Here is a 22926-nt window from a genome sequence, read left to right as displayed (position 1 = left end):
AACAGGTTATTCTGTCTTAAGAAGCATTATGTATTACAGTCATGATTTTAATTTTTTGTCATTTTTTAAAAATGCTTAGGTCACCAAAAAAATTAACCTTGTCACTGTGTTTCCTCCCACAGCTGAAATACAAAGAAGTTTACCAAAGAAATAAGTCCAACTGCACCATTGTGCCAGATGCTGTTCATATCAAAGCAGCCAAGGATGCCTACAAGGTCAACACCAATGTAAGTTCCAGAAACTTCCCTAAGTCTAATGAGGGATTTATCCAGCTTCTGCAGGACACATGACCTCCTTTTACATCTCTTCAGGTGACTGAGCTATAATGAGTCTGGATCAAGAGTTAGGCCCCAGGGGCGCCTGGGTGGCGCAGTCGGTTAAGCGTCCGACTTCAGCCAGGTCATGATCTCGCGGTCCGTGAGTTCGAGCCCCGCGTCGGGCTCTGGGCTGATGGCTCGGAGCCTGGAGCCTGTTTCCGATTCTGTGTCTCCCTCTCTCTCTGCCCCTCCCCCGTTCATGCTCTGTCTCTCTCTGTCCCAAAAAATAAATAAATGTTGAAAAAAAAAATAAATAAAAATAAATAAAAAAAAAAAGAGTTAGGCCCCAGCAGCGTGATTAATGATGCTGGAATCTAAATGCTGCCTTTGGTTGTCACAAAAGAGACGGGGAAGAGCACAGGTGGCCTAACCCTGTACGACAGATGGCACGCCCCTCAGCCTGTGTGCTAAGTGGCTGAAGAATAGGAGATTTTATTCTGAAATAAGTGTTTCAGCATCTTTCATTCCCTCCACCCTCTGTATCCTCCTCCTGCCTTGAATCCTAGAACCTGCTTCTTCTGGAAAACACACACACACACACATGCACACACACACACACACACATTTCAGTTACTTGAGGCTGTCAGAGGTTGGCCTAGGCCTTTCTCCTTTTCAGATCTCCCTGCACGGACTCCTTACTTTTTTTGTGGTGGGACATCTTAAAGCCTCAACCACAGAAACATTTTTGTGCATTTAGAGGAGTATTGACTTTTAAGATATATAGATGGTTAAATAATGAAACCGTAATAACTCAATGAATGCCCACTAGTGCCAGAGGGAACATATATTTATCAGGGTCAGCAGACACCTTTAGGGGCTGGCAGGTATTGTAAGTGTCCCGAGGTTGGATTGAGCGATAGGTAGCAGGATGGGTGTGTAAAAAAGCAAATGCAGTAAAATGTACATTGTAGAATCCAGGCATGTATGGATGGGTGGGTATTCTCTCAGATTCTTGCAGCTCTGTTGTATATTTGAAAAATTTCATAATAACATGGGGAGAAACCTCATAGAATAGCACCAAAAGCAACCCTCATGTCAAAAGCATGCAGATTTTATTATGTGCAAAAGGTACCTTGACTAAAAAGAAAAAGAGTGAGGAAAGAAATGTGCCTGAGAGTGAGGGCTGTTCCAAGGAAAAATTAAATTATGTAGCACCTGTACCTCAGATTTGGCCCCAGGCCACCAGCTGCCCAGCTCAAATGAAAGTCTAGCAAGTGTGCAAGTGTCTCCAAAACCAGACTCTGCAGGTTCGAGTCCCAGCTTTGCCATTTACTAGCTGCCTCCCCTTGGGCAGGTTGTTTAGCCCTCTCCACGGTTCTTCAGCTGTCAATTTCATGCAGTTGTTATAAAGATTAAAATGAGTTCATAGTTATGAAGCACTTAGAAGGGTGCCTGGCATGAAATAAATACTATAAGTTTAATAATTAAAAAGACAAGCCTGAGTTTAGCTAGAAATTAACAGTACTTGACTCTGAAGATGATAAAGCTGCACTGGCAGATTTAGGATTATTTCACCTGGAGGCCTTTAAAATTTTTAGCCCCTGTTTTGAGACCAAATGGTCCCACAAGATGACCTTTTAAATGGCTGACTAGTTGCATAAATTGTACAGAAATGTTAATTGGGGCTCTCTCTTGCATAAAGAACAGTGATAATGTTGTCTGTTGAAATGCAAGAGGAGTCCCTCTGTGCCACATGCGGTTATGAATTCAGTCCACTGACCAAAATGATTGATTTCCATCTTGTTATAAACAGCTGGACTACAAGAAACTGTATGAGGCCAACAAAGCCCACTGGAGGTGGACCCCTGACCGACCGGACTTCATCCAGGCAGCCAAGTCATCCCTGCAGCAGAGCGATGTGAGATGGGAGAGAGGGTTGGGCTCTATGACACGCCTGAGGCAGAAAAAATGAAAGACTACTCATAATAGCCACTGTTGCGGGTGTCAGCCTAGTTCACTTGAGATCCAGTAAGGATGGGGGGAGGGGCAGTGTGAGGGGTGGAAGGCAAGTACAGGAAGCAGAGCCGCTGCCGTGGAGCCTGGTCTCCTGCAGGTGGGGTTGGAAACTGGGGTGAGCAGGCTGGGAGGGCTTGGTCCTGGCCACGGGGCTGGAGAGGGGGAGCCCAGCATGCAGTGAGGGGCCAGGAAGCCTCTGCCCCCATTCCAGCAGCAAGTCGTCATAGTGCCCTTCAAAGGAGGATCCCTTACAAATTTAATCAAATGCCCGCTTCTTCCTCTGCCTTTCTTCTGTTTCAGTTTGAATATAAGCTGGACCGAGAGTTCCTCAAGGGTTGCAAGCTCTCTGTCACTGATGATAAAGACATGGTCTTGGCCCTGAGGAATTCTATAATAGAAAGTGACGTAAGTATCCGGTGCCTTCCATGATGGCTCACCTCACTCGGGGCTGTCCTCTGTGGCACAGTCTCCAGCCACACCCAAGGAACGACAGAGAAGGCTGCTGGTGTAGGAGCTCAGGCGTGAGTCCTGAAATACGACCCTGCCCCTTGAACACCAGCCACATGGCGGGGTAGGGCCACAGCAGAGGGAAACCACTAAATCCAGGTGTTCATTCTTGTTTTATACTGCACCACGACATAATTCACACAGCAAGAATTGGGAACTGAAGTTCTGGCTGGATTCTATGTGGAAACATTCATTTTCGTGTGATCATATTCTTCCTCTGCTGCTGTTTCCTCATCTGTAAAGGAGAAACAGTAATGCCTCCCAGGATTCAGGGGGCAGATCACATGACATATTTGAAAGTCCTTTGAACTAAGGCTAGGTGTATAAAGAAAGATTCATCATGAAATCCATTTTGATTGTTATTGAAGCCTCAACTTGCAAGAGAGAAAGAACCTCTTTTGTACATTTTCTAAGATTTCCAAACATCGAATCTTTTATTGAGTTTAATGTTCATCCTGTGTCAGTGGTGCTGTTTTCCCAGCTCTGTCTAGTGATTTGGGGACTGAATAAATATATACAGGACACCCAGACTAACTAAAGAAATATTTTTTCACCCCTGTAGCTGAAATACAAAGAGAAACATGTCAAGGAAAGAGGAACCTGCCATGCTGTGCCTGACACTCCTCAGATCCTCCTGGCAAAGACTGTCAGCAATCTGGTGTCTGAGGTAATCCTCTAGCAACCATATGTTCTCCTTCCGACTTGGGCTAACGCCCCAAGCAGACACTCTAACAAGCTCTCTGTGGATTCCCTCAGAACAAGTACAAGGACCACGTCAAGAAGCACTTGGCCCAGGGCTCATACACAACACTGCCAGAGACCAGGGACACTATTCACGTCAAGGAAGTGACCAAGAATGTCAGTGATGTAAGTGACCAGCCCCAAAACTCTTGGCACAGCAATACCACTTTACCGTAGAACCCAGGGAAATACGGCACAAGCTGCCTTTTTGCTTACAAGGGCTTTCCTTTATGTTGCTTCACCCTTACCATCGATGCCCATTTGTGAATTTTCAATTCTGCTTCAAAGGAGGACTTGATATTTATTAGGTTTCCAATTATGGCAACTAGAGAAAATGTGGGTTTTGCCACAGGGCATGTTATCTGCAGGATAAGATGTTAGTAACCCAGCGTTAATAAAAGGTGGAAGCATTGCTGATTAAGAGTGGCCTGTCCAGTCATTAAACTGCTCAACAATTTTAGAGAAGTAAAATCACCACTTTGTATCTCCGTAATCTCTGCCCACTTTGTCCTTATCAGTGATGCTTTAATAATCATGGTGTTATATTTTTAGAGCCCTATATGGTTCCATGTATTTTTCCAAGATAGAAATGGCAAATGAAAGAGCTTAATTGGCTTGTAGTCAGGTCTCCAAAGATTGCTATGTGTTTCCAGTGTTGGGTTCCAGGACAGAAATGACCGGGAAGAGCTAGAATATGGATCAGAGATCCAGGTTCCACACTGAGGCCAAAATAGCAAGCCACAGATTTTCCTAGAGGTCTTCTCACAGTTCCTCAAGTAAATCAGTTCTGTTCCCAGACTCCTCTGCTCACATAAATAATTCTGTCTTTATTTAGACAAATTACAAGAAGAAGTTTGTCAAGGAGAAAGGGAAATCCAACTACTCCATCATGCTGGAGCCCCCAGAGGTGAAACATGCTATGGAAGTGGCCAAGAAGCAGAGTAATGTAAGTCCCCCTACCCCTCTATACTCTCAGGGGTTCTGTTGAGCCGGTGGATCCTAAATTGGAGCATATTGAGCTGTTTCCTGTGAGTGGTAGCCCTACTTTCTCTGTCTGGTAGTTTAAAAAATACGGTAGCTTAAAAAATTGGCTTGGTTTTAATAAAAAGTTTCCTTGTGTTTAATGAGGACTTTTTCAAAGGTAGCATATCTCCCAAATGAGTAAACACTCTTTTTTCTCCAAACAAAGGTTGCTTACAAAAAAGATGCCAAGGAAAACCTGCATTACACCACAGTGGCTGATCGGCCGGACATCAAGAAGGCCACGCAGGCAGCCAAACAGGCCAGTGAGGTAAGGGTGTGGTTAAAATGTACCTGCTCCCCAGAGGTCACTGCCACCAAGTAGTACAAGGCACCCACCCCCTAGAATGTATCGCCCATCTTGGTTTTCTTTGATTCAGGTGGAATACAGAGCCAAGCACCGTAAGGAAGGCAGCCATGGGTTAAGCATGCTTGGTCGCCCAGACATTGAAATGGCCAAGAAGGCAGCCAAACTGAGCAGCCAGGTAATACAGATGGGCGAGTGGCAGCTCTCATGTGAAAAACCTGGGGGAGGAAGTTGTTCTCAGAATGAAAGTGCAATAGTAGCCACAAAAGAGATCCTCAGTCTTTGATAAAAGTGCTGAGCTTGGAAAAGTGGTATCATGAAGGCGTACCAAGGACCTTCTCTCTCCTTTGTGTCGAACATCTCAGGCCTTTCTCATTCTCCACTTTTCCACTTGTGGGTGTGTCTAGATGTTTGTGTGCTTAACTATCTTCATGGAAGAGAAACATCGATTGTGAGGGCCTACTGGCACCTCTCCTCAGGTAGTAAGATTACATCCCAAGGGTGGGATTCATACTTGGGTCAACTGTGGGAACTTAACAGGCACAAGTAATGACATTTGAACTTCTAGAACCCACCCGGATGCAGCCACCTTTATTCTTTCATTCAGCATCCGTATATTTCATGACTGGGCTAAGAACTAGGGGATGAACGGATGAACATAACTATTAGCTGTGCTTTTCTTTACGCTTCCAAGTGTCCTATTCGGATAACAAGTTGTATGATCACTTTACATAGGACATGTTCTTTTGTATTTATATTTCGTCCATTTCTTAGTTTTCAAAATAATTGATGTTCAGAAATAATTTGGAGTTTTGCACTTCCTGTTAGGTTAAATACCGAGAAAATTTCAACAAAGAGAAGGGCAAAACACCAAAATACAATCCAAAAGACAGCCAGCTCTACAAAGTCATGAAAGATGCTAACAATCTTGCAAGTGAGGTATGTGTGTGTGTTTTTTTTTTAATTGTGGTAAAATATATAACATGAAATTTTCCATTTTAAATATTTTCGGATGTACAATTGAGGGACGCCTATCTGGCTCAGTCAGAAAAGCATATGACTCTTGGATCTCAGGGTCATGAGTTCAAGCCCCACGCTGGGTGTAGAGATTACTTAAATAAATACACACACACACACACACACACACACACACACAAGATGTATAATTGAGTGGCATTGACTACATTCACAGTGTTGTCCACATACCACTGTTATCTCCATCACCCCGAACAAATTCTACAACCATTAAGCAATAATTCTCCGTTCCTCTCTCCCCCTAGGCCCCTGGTAATCTCTATAAATCTCTTTTCTGTCTCTATGAATTTGCCTATTAGAGAATTTTATATAAGTGGAATCATACAATATTTGTCTTTTTTTGTCTGGCTTATGTCACTTACCATGTTTTCTAGGTTCCTCCATGTCATAGCATTTGTCAGAACTGAAGTTCTTCCTATGACTAAATAATAATCCCGTTGTATGTATACACCACATTTTACTTCCCCATCTGTTGATGGACGCTTGAGTTGTTGCCACCATTTGGCTACTGTGAACTAGGGGTGTTATTTTCATCACCATCTCCAGCACTTGTTTCAGGATATGGGATATCGTAGCATGGCTTCCATTAGTACTGTTTTCCATTTCCTATTTATGTGATTTCTTTCTTTCCCCTGGACTTGCAGGTTAAATATAAGGCTGACCTGAAGAAACTTCACAAACCTGTGACTGATATGAAGGAATCTCTGATAATGAATCACGTGCTGAATACGAGTCAGCTTGCCAGTTCTGTAAGCTCAGCCATTTGCTACAGAAACAGCATGTTTCACCCATTTGTGGCTGAATTCCTTTGCTGAACTCACACACATCTTCTCTGCTCCTGAGATGCTAGATTTAGAAAACTCTTCTGTTGTTTGAATGCATTCTTCCAAATTAAGCATTAGTCTATCCATTCTCCACTGACTGTAACATCTCTCAGAATATAAAAATGCTTTTATTCTTCAAGTATTTAAACTTTTATTTCCCAATTAACTAAGCCCTTCCCTCCTTCTAAGGACATGGAATTATGGTTTGGAATAATTTCTTTCACTTTTCACTTTTAAAACCTACTTTGAATAAGCCATTTAACCAAAGTATTTACCATCCTGTATTAACTGGCAGTACAGAATGTGGATCTTCCTCCTTTAAAAGGTTTTCGTAACCGCCCACTTACTGTTTGCTGGTTTTAATTTGGTCTTGATGCTGCTGCTGCATAAATGTCTAACCTAAAGAGGAAAAACAGAAATGCTGAGCAGTTTTTCTCTCAATGTGCCTTTATGCCACCTTCCCCTCAGTACCAGTACAAGAAGAATTATGAGAAGAGTAAAGGCCACTACCACACAATACCAGATAATCTGGAGCAGCTTCATCTAAAGGAGGCCACAGAATTACAGAGTATAGTAAGTCAATCAAGACCGCCTTCTGTCCTGATGCTCGTTCAGCCACAGTGTCAAAAAATGTTCATGGATTCCCCCTCAGAATGGTAGTTACAGTTTTAATAACCATTGCTGGAGAAAACTGCCCAAAGATATAAGGGGGCTTGGAATTTAGCGGCATTTTGAAACAAAACTTTATGTTCTAAATAAGAGCATCGACATGTATTGGAGACACAGTGCCGGTGTATGCAATGTGTGTTATTCAGATTACTGACAGGGGCTGGAAGCATGCGTATTATGTTACAAGGGGGACGGACCCCTCACACCAACCCCACTGTGCCCTCACAAGTCTGCACCCCCACTAAGGATGTAAGCCTTACAATGATGATAGAGAGCCTGAGGAGGATTTTGAGCAGAGAAGTGACCTGATCAGATATACCACCGAAATATCTGAGGGTATTTAAGAAATTGCAAAATTTGTAAAATAAAGTTTCTCAAAAGAAAGGACTCAGAGAAGGAGTTTGTTGTCACACGACTTCCTATATCACAAATTATTTAGGTTGGCATTATTTAGGTTTCTTGTTGGGCATTCACAAAGAGGGCTAAATTACTGGAAGTGTCTTCGTGTCATCTGGGAAGCAGCCCGCATCCCCAGCTTTCTATTTTGAGCAAGATTGCTGAGACTGAGCATTGCCATTAAGATGCTCTGTGAACAAGGGCCTCTGTCTCTCTGACTTTCAATTTCTGAATATCTATGGGCTGCCCCCACTCCTAATCACATGTAATGAGGATGAGAACATTGTATTTGTAAAATAGCTCAGAGGGGTCTTTTGTGAAGGTCAAATTTATTAAGTCATCCAACATGTAAAGTAGTTTTCATTTCTATATGAATTTATATTGACTGCATTGAATATGTGACCAGTTATGATCGACCCAGTTATTGACATATAAATAAAGTTGTGTGTGTTATCTATCAAATTAGGACCCCAGGTCTCTGATAAAAGTCCTTACGAAAGAAAATCTAGAGATATTTCTCAGAAATATGGTTAGATGCTATGGTTAAAATGTTCACATCTACACATACCAGATCTTGTCCAACCTTCATCTTATGGGTGGCTTTCCCCATGCATTTCCTTCCTCAACATTTCTCTCAGCTAATTCTTCTGCAGTGATTCTTTGTCTCCTTGGATTGAACATAAATCCTATTATGCCTTGCAGACAGTAATGGTATTTTCTCCCAGGCAATAACAAAAAGTACTAGATCTGTAACACTACAGGAACCTGTTTTGGGTGGCAATGAGGTGCCACTCAGGTGGACTAATGTATCAGTTACAAACTATCCCTAAACTGGCCTCTGTCTGTGAATTGATCAGAGGAGTTATATCTAATAAGGCTTTTCATCACTAGGTGAAATACAAAGAAAAGTACGAAAAGGAACGAGGAAAGCCCATGTTGGACTTTGAAACACCAACGTACATCACCGCCAAAGAGTCTCAACAGATGCAAAGTGGGGTAAGTTCTACAAAAACACACCACACAGCAAACATACATCAAGCTGTTAAAAACAAACTCTGCCCTCAGATGTGTCCAGCCTTCTGTTTTCCAAAAGTTGTAGATGACGGAAATTTTATTGACATGTGGTCACTAAAATTTTTCCATCTCAGAAATCTTATGATTCGGTTATAACAAATATTCTGAATAGTAAACATTTATTGTATATGTTTTATTTCAACCCTCATTTCCATAGCATTAGAGCATAGCAAACTACTCCTAACTCTGAAACAAATTATATTGAATGTAATATGAATTTTTCTTTGACAAATGAGAGTTTCCCTCTGCACAGACCCACCATTGGCTTTGGATTGCTCTTGTCTTAATAGGAAACCCCAACCAAACAAGAGATTAGTGATCAAGATGTTTATTAAAACAGCAAAAGCCAAGATGCCATATTTCCTATTTTAGAAATGTAACCAGAAGCATCTAAAAAAAACATTGTTTTTTCCCTTTTTAACCAATAGCAGAGAAGAATGGAATCTTATTTTGAATGTTAGGAGGTCTGTTTTCACTGGGAAACAGACTTATTTTGGATTGCATTTTACCTCTCCCACCATGGGGCATATCTCCAACTATAAAGATAAATGGTTGTTAATAAAGTAGCATTTTACAGAGCTTTCTGGTATATAGAAGGCCAAATAATCAAAAGTTAAACATAGTTTCATATGATTAGTGAATGTGGGCAAAGGGTTTGTGGGAGTTCCTTGTACTAGTCTTGCACCTTTTCTGTAAATTTAAAATCCTATCAAAATTAAAAAGGCCAAATTTGCATTTGGTGCCCTCAGGCTCTTCTTCCTCTGCATTGTTATCTTCCCCTCACTTACTTCTAGTTCAGAAGTAAAATCTTTTGTTGCCTGGGGAGAGATGACAATGGATTCAGAGTCTGATGGCGCATGTGACCTTCTGCTGTCCTGCCCTATTGTGAAGCAGGGAGTGGGGCCGCCTGAGTCACAGCGTTTGACAAGTGAACAAGGAGCCCAACAGGGCTTCTCAACAGCTGAGTCTCTTGCTGTAGACAAAGAATTTCCAGAATAATCAGACTCATTTCAAACGTGTGACTGTTAGCAAAACCACGATCCAGTTAAAAGGCCATACATAGAAGGTCAATGTTATAATCTTTTTTTCTTCCTAGGTTTGAGAAATAAGTTGTGATAAAGATTCTTTTTTTAATTTGTGTTTCCTTCCTACTCACATTAGAAAGAATATAGGAAAGATTATGAAGAGTCCATTAAAGGCAGAAACCTGACGGGCCTGGAGGTCACGCCAGCTTTATTACATGTCAAATATGCAACCAAAATAGCCAGCGAGGTAGTGCCCACTTGGTCTTTTCTTTCCCTGTTGATCCCAATAATTGCACTAATGACACTCATCAATGTTCCTTCTAGCAAGTTCATCACTACCTAACTTTCGCGGGTTTCAAGTTGGGTTCACATGTGTTTGGTATTACCATCTAATCTATTACCCACATTAATACTTCTCATTTTTTAATTGAATACCTAATAAAATATGCTTACCTTAGCATCCTGTTAATGTCTAGTTTCTTATCTGATATTTAGTATTAACCGATGAAGCTTATACCCTGTCTTTATGCATATCTTTAATCACTAAACTGTAACTATCTAAAATTGGAAGCGTATTTTTTCTTTTTTTCTTTTTGGCTCTTTATTTAAGAGGAACAATCCAGGTTTTCTTGTCAGTGATGTTGCTTTTATTTTGTGATATAGAAAGAATACAGGAAAGATCTAGAGGAAAGCATCCGTGGGAAGGGTCTCAGTGAAATGGAAGACACACCTGACATGCTAAGAGCAAAGAACGCCACTCAGATCCTCAATGAGGTAGGCCCATAGCCAACTGCATGCATATAATTAACAGAGCATCTTCTTCCTCCAAGCCAAGTTACGCTGAAAAAGGAAGAGAGAAAAAGGGAGTTTTGAATTTCAAATTCCATATCTAACATGGTTATTAACCATTAAATAAGTGATATCTCAATTTCTGATGAGTTGATATTATAACAGTTTGTATCTAGTGGCTATCATAATCTATATATCTATTTGATAGATAAATGGATAGACAGATAGATCTATTTGATTTAACCACAATCCATTTGGTGAGCTCGTTTAAAAAAAAAATTTTTAATGTTTATTTACTCCTGAGACACAGACAGAGCATGAGTGGGGGAGGGGCAGCGAGAGAGGGAGACACAGAATCAGAAGCAGGCTCCAGGCTCTGAGCTGTCAGCACAGAGCCTGATGCTGGGCTCGAACTCACAAACCGTGAGATCATGACCTGAGCTGAAGTCAGTTGCTCAACTGACTGAGCCACCCAGGCACCCATAGTGAGCTTGTTTAAATTAAAATACCATATTGGAGTGTTGGGCACCTAGGTTCAAAACTAGTTATGTAGCAGACCAAATTTAAAATTTTTGTTATACTTTGGTTGTCTTTTTATTTATTTAGTTTTGAGAGAGAGAGAGAGAGAGAGTGTGTGTGTGTGTGTGTGCGAGGGAGGGGTAAAGGGAGAGGGAAAGAGAGGGTCCCAAGCAGGCTCCATGCTCAGCACAGAGCCCAACATGGGGTTCGACCTCATGACTGAGATTATGACCTGAGCTGAAATCAAGAGTCCGATGCTTAACTGACTAAGCCCCCCAGGTGCCCCTATACTTCGATTTTCTAAGTAGAGAATGCTAAAAGTGTTTAAAAGGAAGGCTTCCATGTTGATGTGAGTAGAATAGTTTCCTATTCTGTTCCTGTTTCCTATTCTATTCCTATTCTGGGTTTCTGTGGTCACTATTGCCTCTGACCACATGGAATGGTGAAGGTGAACACTAGTAACAGAAATGGTATATTATGTGGATTTATTTTCATGCTATACATTTACTACCTAGTCGTGAAAGTTAGGTAACTGTTTTTTAATGCTACTACAGAAAGAATATAAGAGAGACTTGGAGCTGGAAGTCAAAGGAAGAGGTCTGAATGCCATGGCCAATGAAACTCCTGACTTCATGAGGGCCAGGAATGCTACTGATATTGCCAGTCAGGTCAGTGTCATTATTTCAGGTCAATCTTGAAAAAAAAAAAAAAAAAAAAGTTGTGATTACAACAACACATATTGTCCTTCTGTTATCTTACTTGGTCAGTAACAGTCATATGTATATAGTGGCATTTTTAAACATCTGCCTGGTGGAATCCATTCTAATATAAGAATCAGAAACCCTATGCCAGGCCTGCAAAGGGTTTGTCTGTCTTTCTGAGTCTATAACCACAGAAGACATTCAGAGCAAAGGGTAGAACTTGGGGAACTTGGAGCTAGGGCAGATTCTGACATCTTGGTTATATTTGTTCAGCAATTCTCCCCCCATTCAGCACGAAGAATTCCTTGTTTAGCCTATTTTGGGAGTTCTTTCTTTTCCTCCTTTCAAGACCTAAATTTAAACGTAGTTTTTAGACATCTCACATTGTCTTTTGCTTATTTGTCCTGCTCCCAGCTCTTCTATATGTAAACAATCCATGCCTTACTATGTGTTGATCATCTTGCTCCTTTCCCATTACTTCTTCCCTCCCCAGCCCCTGTGCCAAATTACATAGTAAGTCTTTCAATAGCTAGGACTCAACCTTTCTGACTCTCTCTTTCATACAAAGCTATAAACACAATAGGAAAAAATATCGAATCTCAAATGAATGAATCCTTTTGGAAAAGAAATATTGACCACCTCGTAATCAAACAAAATCAACAAACATGTACATTGTAAACATTTACCCAATTTTGGGGTGCTCTGTTGCAGATTAAGTATAAGCAATCAGCAGAAATGGAAAAAGCCAATTTCACTTCTGTGGTTGATACTCCAGAGATCATTCATGCCCAGCAAGTCAAGAACCTTTCAAGCCAGGTAAGGACATTCATTGGAATATCACTCATAGACCCCAGGCGTGAGGAACAAAAAAGTCTTTCCATGAGTACCTAAGTAGCCTCTTTCAAAACACAGTTTTGCCCAGCAAAAGAGAAGTTGAGATTGCTGTATCCAAATTAAAATAGATTATGGGAGGGAACTTTAAGGTGCTGACAAACTCTTACATGGTACCACCCATGTTAATGAATCAGTATTTTAACAAGTAAAATCTCCTATAATGTGGATGTAAAATTTATGTGCAAATCTGGAAGAAACAAAGTAGACAGTCCCTATCTGGATTATCAGTCTCCTTAACCAGATTGAAATAGGTCATCAACACCAACCATGCAATCTAACCCCAATTCTTCCCATGAGAGATAACTCTCTATCTTCCCACAAACAGAAATGAAGGGAAGTAGAAGGTCTTTTATAGACCAGGATATACCCTCATTTGTTTTCATTTTCAGTGATATCAGGGATCTGCAATTTGTTTAAGAAGCTACAAGGTAGAATTTTTGCTTGTCTTCTGAGCAGTGAGTTATAAAGCTGTCGTGACCTGACTAGGCTATGCATTATAAACACCTGAGAATATAATTTTCCTAGTCCCACCCTGGAATTTTAAAGCTACTAAGACTGATGTAGGCCCTGGAGATCTGTTTTTATTTGTTTGTTTCTTTTCAGTCGTCACAGGTGATCTCTCAATGGCCAATTGCGTCAGGGAAATTATGGATTTAAATCCTATACTATCAACATATGATTTTATATCGTAAAATTAGACATGAAAAATCGTTATCACTAGAGAATTGTTTATTTAAGAAATAGATATATTCAAATGGGAGAAATAAACCTTTTGTTTTGGGGATGGGTGGGGAATCATTTTATTAACAAAATTATATGGGCCCCAAACTACCATGTTGTGTTCATTGGGGGAGGTCAGCATTCTTGGGGCTGTGAGAGCCTTGCCAGCTGTATAACCTTGAGCCTTTTGACACTGCTGATCTTTCAAGAAAACCCAAGAGTGCAGGCCGTTTCCAGGGAAGAATTAAATCACTTACTCTGTTCTCCTGGGACTTTCCTCTGCTAGTTCCTCAAGGCATAAAATATGGCCAGACAAGTTACTTCCCTCCCAATTTAAATTAGTATTTACCTTTCAGTGATGTAGTAGTGCTGGTACTTTCTACAAAATTGCTTCTTGGTTTCCAGTGAAAAGTACATATTTTATAACTTCTAAATCTCATACTTGGGGGTTAATGCAAACAGTCTAAATGGACCCACAAATTCAGGATAATATAGTAAATACTTTTTTTAAAATTTTTGTTTTTAATGTTTATTTTTGAGAGAGAGAGACAGAGTGCGAGTGGGGGAGGGGCAGAGAGAGAGAGAGAGAGAGAGAGAGACAGAATCTGAAGCAGGCTCCAGGCTCTGAGCCATTAGCACAGAGCCTGATGTGGGGCTTCATCCCCCAAACTGTGAGATCATGAGCCAAGCTAAAGTCTGGCGCTCAGCTGACTGAGCCACCCAGGTGCCCCATATACTAAATACTTCCTAATGCCAGGGATCTGGGACTCTTGCCTCTCATAACACCCCCAAGTTCCAAATACAAACTGATCACCCCTCTTAGTGACCATCACTAGCTTGGCCAAGCAGCTAAGGCAGCTTTTGCTCAATGTTAAGAAAATAAGAGGAAAAGAAAAGGGCACCTGGGTGGCTCAGTCGGTTGAGTGCCCGACCTCGGCTTAGGTCATGATCTCACGGTTCGTGGGTTCGAGACCCACATCCGGCTCTGTGTTGACAGCTCAGAACCTGGAGCCTGCTTTGGATTCTGTATCTCCCTCTCTCTCTGCCCCTCCCCTACTTGCTGGCACTCTAACTCTCAAAAATGAATACACGTTAAAAAAAGAAAAGAAAAAAGAAGGACTGGTCTTACCCCTTTCCCAGGAGAAAGAAAACTCTTTGCCTTACATTTGCATAACTAAGAAAATTCATTCAGGTTACTTTTTCCTGAACTGGGAATGTGATGAACTGTTCTTTCCTTCCAGAAATCTTTGTTTTAACTGGCTTCCTGTTAAAAATCTAAACTGAAATCTCTTATTGACTGAAACAGCTATCATCTTTGAGATCAAATCTTTCAACATATAAATGTAATTCATAATGAGTGTGTAGTACAAGTTAGACGAGAGAGCTGTACAAAGAATAGTTTTATCCCCTTGCAAAAGTAGCTAGCCTTTCTGCCACACCCAAACTTCCCTGAAAAGTGGGAGAAACTGGAGCTAAACAAAGCTGGAGAGAAAAGTGAAAGGACTTAGTGACAAGCAATAAAAGAAAAATCTGGTTCTCAGGCAGAGTATGTGTTCTGCTGCAAAGATTAACCAAAGTGAGTCAGTTCTGTTGCAGGGACTGACTGTATAGGTATCTGGCAGAAGAGCAGACCTGTGGGCACAGTGTCCAACCAAAGGCTCGGCAGGGGCAGGAAAGCCTGAGAGAGGTGAAGGCCAGCTCAGAGCCTTGGCCAGTCAGTTGGTCGTAATGCTGTTTAGCAGAGCCCCCAGTGCTGCAGCATCAGAGCCACATTCTGGAAGTCCCTGCTGGTCCTGCCTGCCTGGTGCATCCTGTGGCCAGGAACCCCAGCCACACATCAGCTCAGCAAAAATCTCCTTGTCACCAGCTAAGGCCAGCTTTACAGAGGCCTGTTGATGGCTCCTAACCCTCCTGCTTTTCTCTCCCTGCCTGTGGAAGTCCGGCTCCTGGCTGGTTTCCTATCCAGTTCACAGTAGGCACCCCATTGCCAGGAGCCTGTTGTCCCCTTCCTCGGTGGGCCAGCCAGTGAGGGCCTCCTTCTGCCATCTTTGCCGTGACAGTGGGTCTTACTGGATGCCCAGCCTCAGCTCTCCCAGAAAGAAAAGGCATGGCACTCACTGACCAGAGAGGGCCGTGCTTTAGAACAACCTAATATCCAGGAACAGTCAAAAACCTACAAAGGACTTTCCTTCTGCTGACTGAGCAGGAAGGGCAGTTTTAGGTCCCATTGGCCCATATTCCTGTGGTGTTCTCCATCCTTATTTCTTGGAATCTATTCTCAGAAAAAGTACAAGGAAGATGCAGAGAAGTGCATGTCCTATTATGAGACTGTTTTGGACACTCCAGAGATGCAGAGAGTCCGGGAGAACCAAAAGAACTTCAGCCTTGTAAGTTTTTATTGAATCTAAGACCCAGCCCACTGATCCCTGGGATAAGGCCGGCACTGTGGATGCCTCTGGGCCTACACACTTGGGCCATCCCCCTGCAGTGGGGCTGTGCGGTGGCCCTTTACAACTCCCACCAGTGGCCCAGGAACTGTGTGCTCCATTCTGCTCCGGGATTACCTGATATTTCAGTACCAAATCATAACGTGAAAGACCCACCTGCTACTGTGTTAGTAGCTTCTTGCCACTGCATGTGAACTGTCTCCATCTTCCATTCGTGCTGACATTGGTCTTTTTCAAAATCGATTCAGGAAGGGATGCATTTTTAAGAAACTTAATTTGATACTTTACAAATTTTAGCGTCTTTAAAATTTTTTTATATAAAATTCTTATTAAAGAATTTCCCTTTGGCTATCGGACCATGATTATTGTGGCATACATATTTTTTTTAATTTGGATTTTAACTTCCTTTACACAATATAGACAATTTAAAATATATTTTAAGATGTTGAGATCTTAACAAGATGTTTACTCTTTCTTCATAGCTCCAATACCAGTGTGACCTTAAAAACAGTAAAGGAAAAATTACAGTTGTTCAAGACACGCCAGAAATACTGCGTGTTAAAGAAAATCAAAAGAATTTCAGCTCGGTATATTTACTATTTATTTTCCATTTAATGCTAACCGAATAATTCCATTCTCCTCTGTAGAAATATGCTAGCCTCTTGTTGATTCAGACAATTAACATCTAACCTCCCCAGTTAATACCAGCGGTTATTTGATCGAATTTCCCATACTTTGCTCTAAAAACATCATGCCGGGGACCATTTGAAATAACAACTTAAATCTGCTAACACAGTAACTTTTCTTTCTTCCTAATTTTTTTAATCCCAGAGGAGTAACACGTGTTGTCTTGTTCCATGAAGATAGATTTCTTTTTGACATTGTGATTTCTTTTGTTCTCCTTCCCCAGAATAACTGACTTCACACTTCTTTAACGGATTTTGTGTTTCATATGGGAGGGTTTTCTTTAAATCAACATTTTTCTGGTTTTTCTCATCCTGTGTTAATACAGTACGGTAATCTTAAAAGAGCCCTCAAGATCTGGAAAGTTATCCGTGTTGTATATATGGTAGGAGTTACTGATGCTGATGCAGATGTCAGATCGTCAGATACTCCGGTACCTTGCTAAGGACATTCTCTAGGGTCTTTTGTTTTCACAGAAGCCATGTTTCCTAGTCTTCCTCCAGGAATCGCTGGGCTTTCTTTTCCTCTGTGTAACATTGTCCTGATTGTGAATGGCCAGGTTTTATATAAAGAGGATGTCTCTCCGGGAACGGCAATCGGGAAGACCCCTGAGATGATGAGAGTGAAGCAAACACAGGACCACATTAGCTCGGTAAGGACGCCTCCGTGAACTCACCTGCAGTGTCTTCTGCCTCCCTTTGATAATTTACTTTGAGGGCTGAGCTGCCCTCAGAACCTTTGTCGCCAGGAGCTGCTGGAATGGGTGCCTGTGCTGAGCACCGTCGCACAGTCAGTGCGGTGCTGAGCAGGTGTCATGAGGGGAGGTTATGCGTAGGAGATGGAGAGGCTGGTATCAGAGCAAACCAGAGCTAGATGCTGGTTCAAGACGTAAAAACAGATTTTAGTCTGGACTGTTAAAATAGGAGAAAGAGATCGGAGTATAGAACTGGGCTCAATTTCAAACACTGCAAGGAAAGCTAAGAATTTATGGGGCACCTGGGTGGCTCAGTCGGTTGAACGCCCAACTTTGGCTCCGGTTATGATCTGGCGGTTGACGAGTTCGAGCCTCGCGTCAGATTCTGTGCTGATAGCTCAGAACCTGGAGCCTGCTTCGAATTCTGTGTCTCCTCTCTGCCCCTCCCCTGCTCGTGCTCTGTCTCTCTCTGTCTCAAAACTAAATAAACATTAATTTTTTTTTTTTTTTTAAAGAAAAGGATTTATATTTGGGGGTGGGAGCAGGGCAGGGGGGTAAGGAGGCAGAGGGAGGACAGAAACTTAGAGAAAACGTCAGGGGTAGGGAGGGTTCTGGCTGAACCTACCTAACCAGATTCTTGCTGGCAGCAGGCCAGGGGGACCAGACTTTGCCTGGTGGGCTAAGGAATTTGGTCAGATAACAAGAGTGATGAGATACCAAGGGTAGGGGGATTCTGGCTAAAGGATTCTTGCTAAATTTGGGCAAATACAAAGACAGACTTGGAAGTCCAAAAGTTGAGGCCTGATTGGAAAGAGGATTCAGAGGACCCTGACTAAAGTTTGGTGTAGGAGAGACTGTTTGTCATTTGTAAGAAAATAGAATATGTTAAAGTCAAAAAATCAACCTTCCTAGATACATACATGTGAATATATCTGTCCTGGCCAAATGAACTATTGGGCATAAGAACATCGGAGTGCACGGAAAGATGAGGGGCTACAGTCTAAGTATGGACTCCTCCTTCACCCCACCCTTAATTGATAGGAAAGAGATCAAGTGTCCTTGTCCATAATTGTTCTCCGACCCAGCATCAGATTGGGGCCCCGTTCACACTAAGTGTAGAGTTTGTATTATTTAAATTGTGACTTTACAAACTGCGGAGCTACTAACCAAACACAATCACATGTTCCCATTTTTATATCTGCAGGTGAAGTATAAGGAAACCATTGGACAAGGAACGCCAATCCCTGACCTGCCTGAAGTAAAACGTGTCAAGGAGACACAGAAGCATATTAGCTCGGTAATGGCCCGTGTGTTGGGCATGCATTTGTGCAACCAGCCACCTCCCAATAGCTACCTACCTTTCTGTCATCCCTTCTTCCTCCTACTAAGGGCTTCCCGTGCCTTGAGGAGGGTGTGAATTTCCCTCCCTCCATCCTAGATAAGAAACTTCTGTCTTCACATAATTAAGGAGCAGAAGGGACTTGGCTTCTTGATTAATCATCATGCCTGCAGTTTCTAAAGTAAAAAGTGCCAGCAGTAATAAGATTATCAGAATGATTTCAAGTGAGTTAAAAGATATCAATATAAAAATACAAAATATTACATATATATAATTGCATATATATTGTATTATATATATAAAATTATACATAATTTTATATAAAATATATATAAATATATATTTATATATAAATATATAAAATATAAAAATATATATATATAAAATTATATATATAAGATTTTGTGTTCCTCTTATATATATCTTTGCGTGAGTATGCACCTCAGGTTATTCTCCCCCATCCAGGAAAACTCTAGGTAGACTTGTGAAGTCTATGCAGCCTTCTCCTCTCCCTTTCAAGATCTCTTGCCCTGTATCGTCTGCTGTCTTGCAAATGCATTGTGTCTCTAAGGTGCCAGCTGTCATTTATCTACCCACAATGACATATAGTAAGCATGTTCTGTATAGGAATTTCAGGCACCTGTGCATAGTGTCTATCTGTGGGGGAAGGGTGTGAGGGATGGGGGTGGTCCCTCACACCTGAAATAATCAGGTTAAGCATATGTTTCTCCTGACCTCTATCAGGCTAGCCTAGCCTCTCCTCCCCACCTCCCAACACTGTGTGCACGTACACACGCGTGCACAAACGCTCACTCCCTCAGCTTTCCCATCTGTAAGCAGATTCTAAGCAAAAGCTGGCTACTAGCAAGAGACACTGTGGAGCTTGGGAAATAGTTGATGGCCAATAAAAGGTGACGACCTTGGTCTTATAGGTTCTGCTGGTCTCTGGAGGACTGAACTCTCATTGCCATTAGGAGACCCTTGATATCTCTTGCAAACTGCTCATACTATTTAGATCTCACTCCCTTTTCACTCTTTGCTTATACTCTGGCTTCCTTATGGTACAAATTTCAATCCAGATTTTTGTGGCCACCAGTTGAAGAAAACTCCTTTAGTCACTTTTGATTACAACTTCCTGTCTTTCTCTGGTTACGTTTTGTTCTGTTGTCCATGACCAGGTCTGCTGCCTTGCTGGGTAAAGAGACACAAGTTTGTCTAACACGGTAGATTTTTAAAGATCCCTAAAAGTTTCTCAGCAAAACAAAGATATCACCACTAGTCTGTCAGTATTTTCAGAATTAATCTGTGACACAAACTCCCACGTTGTTCATGTTGACCCCACCCATGCTCAGCTACACCATAGGATCTATTTATTTAAAAAGAATTCATTCATTTCTTTAGGCTGACAATTCTTAACATTAATCAAGAGGGAAGAAGGTAAAGAAGGAGGCCAGAGGCTCAAGAAGTTCCTTACTCTTTTCATTAAAATTTACAGACCTTTGATATGACCCCTAAAAAATAGGGACATCCCTCAGTTTGAAAACTAGTAATTTACATGATCCAACAGTCATCAGTAGGAATTTCCAGGGAAGAATTTCTGAAAAACACACTGTTTAAATCTTGTCATATTAAGGGCACCTACAGACTAGGTGCCGCCTAGGAATTTTCAGTAGAAAACACAAAACAAAATTCTCAATAAACCTGAAAGAATAGTGTGTCACATGATTATAAGATTTTAAACCACATAACCTATGTATTAAGTACAAATCTACTGTGGACCTACTGATACTAAATGTCATGAAATGGTTAGATTTTTCTCATTGTTGAATTTATTACCAGTTTTTAATGAATTTTAGGACTGTATTAAGTGTTGACTATAGAAAATGTGTACTGAATTACACATTTGTGTGTAAAGTAGTCTTCAAGGTAGTAAAATTACTACTTTTGAAGAGGGAACATAAAATTTTGTGGAGTTTCTTTTGCTTATCCCTTGAGTGTCTTATCTGAAAGCAGATTATTTTTAGGGGTTTCCACCACACAGCCCACACATGTGGCTATAATCTAAAGGATTCATGGTCATTTTACCTTTTTGGCTAATTATCTCCTACAGGTTATGTACAAAGAAAACCTGGGAACAGGCATTCCAACCCCTGTCACTCCAGAGATTGAGAGAGTCAAACGCAATCAAGAGAACTTTAGCTCGGTATTTACAAATATATCAAATAAGAAACTCTATTTCCCCATTTAAAAATTTACAAGAATAACCCATTATCCTTTTTTTTTTTTTTTTAAAGTAACATCTTAACAATCCTGTGTGTGCGTGTGCGTGTTATTACCTGACCAAAACCATCTGGACTTAAACATAGTGACTCACTTTTCTGATGGTACTTTAACATTTTTAGCGACTGACAAGTGTGGATACTTAGGTCTGAATTACTGTATGGAGAATTAACACCAGATCCCTCATCATTATACTCATTTCCTATAACCAATGTACTGTTTCATCCCCAGAATTAGCATGGTAGACTTCATCATTAAAGTGGTGAAGAAAAAGGAAAAGCATTATCCTTACTAAATTAATTACTCACCGAAAGATTCCCTCTTCACACCAACTCCCTGCCCCTGATTTTCTCCCTTCCTTAATCTTTGTGCCTGTTTTGAATGTCTTTTGGGTGCTTTCTTGTATCTCACAGGTTTTGTACAAAGAAAATCTGGGGAAAGGAACCCCAACACCTATCACTCCAGAGATGGAGAGAGTCAAACGCAATCAAGAGAACTTTAGCTCGGTATTTCTTAGGGGCATAAATAAAATCCCTTAATTCTTATTTAAAATAATATTTTTAACACATTACAAACATATGATTTTTCTCCCTGTAAAATTACTAAATTCATATAATGAAAATAATGATACCAAATATTACCTCAGTTTTCAACCCAAATCTAATTTAGTAGTTTCTTGAGTTCTGGTGTGAAATTTTTAACTGTTTTCCCTAAAACATAACTATTGGTCACTTCCTTAAAAACCCATAATATTCAGTGTTCTGTGTTTTTCCCCTCTCAAATCCTCCTTTAATAACAATAAGTGTTTCTAACTGTTGTGGCATAAGTCAAAAGTAAAAATCTAACATCCTTTCAAAAGGTCAGTGTTAATTAGAATTTTATTTGTGCTTATTCTGGCTCTGTTTGATGTTATTTTTTTGTGTTTGTAGCCTTTTGTAGAAGAATGTGACTCTTAATATTTCCATTCATGAGACGACAGAACAATTTACAGTAACTCAGAAATGTGGCTCAGTTACTTTGTGTACCACATCAGATATAAATGAGGTTTACTTTGGAATAGCTTAAGGACTATTGAAAGCTAATGTTTATTTAGCTTCTAATACTTATTAATATTTATTTTATTCCCCCAACCTCTCTCTCTCTCTTGTTCCCTATTTTAGCATTACCAACAACTCATTATGGATATTAATTTCAATGAACTTGAACACTATTTGATCAGGCCTAATACCTCTGTCTTTGAGAGAAGACCTATATTAGTGACTCCTGCCTGCAGCCTGGCAGCTGTGTCTCTATTAATGCCACTTAGAGACAGACATCCTACTGTGTGTGACGAAATGTCAAAGTGATTGGTTCTATTTCTTAAAGTTGGTCAGGCCTATTTCATGCCATTATGAAAATAAACAAAAATACTTTTAGAGACTAGTTTGAAGGTTAATTACCTGAAAGATGGGTCCATGCTGATGTGATTGTTGGTTTTGTGCACACAGATTTTGTACAAAGAGAACTTGAGCAAGGGGACCCCCCTTCCTGTCACTCCTGAGATGGAGCGAGTCAAACGCAATCAAGAAAACTTTAGCTCGGTATTCAGGAGAAAGCTCCTTTAATTCCATATTTTAAAAATAATAACAACTTTCTATAAAACAAACTTCTCACTATTAGTCCCTTTAAAATAATGAGTTTAACATTTTTTAATATCATCAATTGGATCCTGTTTTCACGTCTTTTACTTACCATTTGATTCTAACATTTTATACCTTCTATAATAGTCCCTTAAAACTTTTAATTGGTTCCTTTCCTTCTTTTTTCAACTTTTATGTTGCCGCTGGGACTTTTGAAGTTCCTTGATATCCAAAAAACCCAAACACCATAGCTCTTATTTACTCAGAACTCTTGTTATTTGATGCTTCTGGGTTAGCAGAAGTCCTAGACATAGGACTTGAGACCACATGCAGAACTAGTGGCTCTGGCTTGGGAGCAGTGGTTACTTT

At 40.8% G+C, this 22926-nt stretch overlaps 1 protein-coding gene across 25 annotated transcripts in view; it reads left to right on the top strand.

Moving 5' to 3' along the window:
- Window positions 1-22926, top strand: part of NEB (nebulin) — a 219632-nt gene that overhangs the window by 182211 nt on the left and 14495 nt on the right. For 12 of the 25 annotated variants that reach the window (XM_030325669.1, XM_030325689.1, XM_030325687.1 and 9 more), the window contains 23 exons: window positions 123-227; window positions 2071-2175; window positions 2574-2678; window positions 3343-3447; window positions 3537-3647; window positions 4357-4467; window positions 4711-4812; window positions 4922-5026; window positions 5677-5787; window positions 6528-6632; window positions 7176-7280; window positions 8664-8768; window positions 10008-10118; window positions 10535-10645; window positions 11734-11847; window positions 12592-12696; window positions 15777-15881; window positions 16424-16528; window positions 17185-17277; window positions 18524-18616; window positions 20769-20861; window positions 21352-21444; window positions 22426-22518. In XM_030325669.1, coding sequence (XP_030181529.1) covers window positions 123-227; window positions 2071-2175; window positions 2574-2678; window positions 3343-3447; window positions 3537-3647; window positions 4357-4467; window positions 4711-4812; window positions 4922-5026; window positions 5677-5787; window positions 6528-6632; window positions 7176-7280; window positions 8664-8768; window positions 10008-10118; window positions 10535-10645; window positions 11734-11847; window positions 12592-12696; window positions 15777-15881; window positions 16424-16528; window positions 17185-17277; window positions 18524-18616; window positions 20769-20861; window positions 21352-21444; window positions 22426-22518 — 2391 coding nt within the window. The remainder of the gene's footprint in view (window positions 1-122; window positions 228-2070; window positions 2176-2573; window positions 2679-3342; window positions 3448-3536; window positions 3648-4356; window positions 4468-4710; window positions 4813-4921; window positions 5027-5676; window positions 5788-6527; window positions 6633-7175; window positions 7281-8663; window positions 8769-10007; window positions 10119-10534; window positions 10646-11733; window positions 11848-12591; window positions 12697-15776; window positions 15882-16423; window positions 16529-17184; window positions 17278-18523; window positions 18617-20768; window positions 20862-21351; window positions 21445-22425; window positions 22519-22926) is intronic. The other 13 variants (XM_030325688.1, XM_030325683.1, XM_030325678.1 and 10 more) reach the window with 5 other exon arrangements.

Source organism: Lynx canadensis, chromosome C1 (genome assembly GCF_007474595.2).
Source record: "Lynx canadensis isolate LIC74 chromosome C1, mLynCan4.pri.v2, whole genome shotgun sequence".
Taxonomy (NCBI): domain Eukaryota; kingdom Metazoa; phylum Chordata; class Mammalia; order Carnivora; family Felidae; genus Lynx; species Lynx canadensis.
This window is presented reverse-complemented; position numbering and strand designations above follow the sequence as displayed.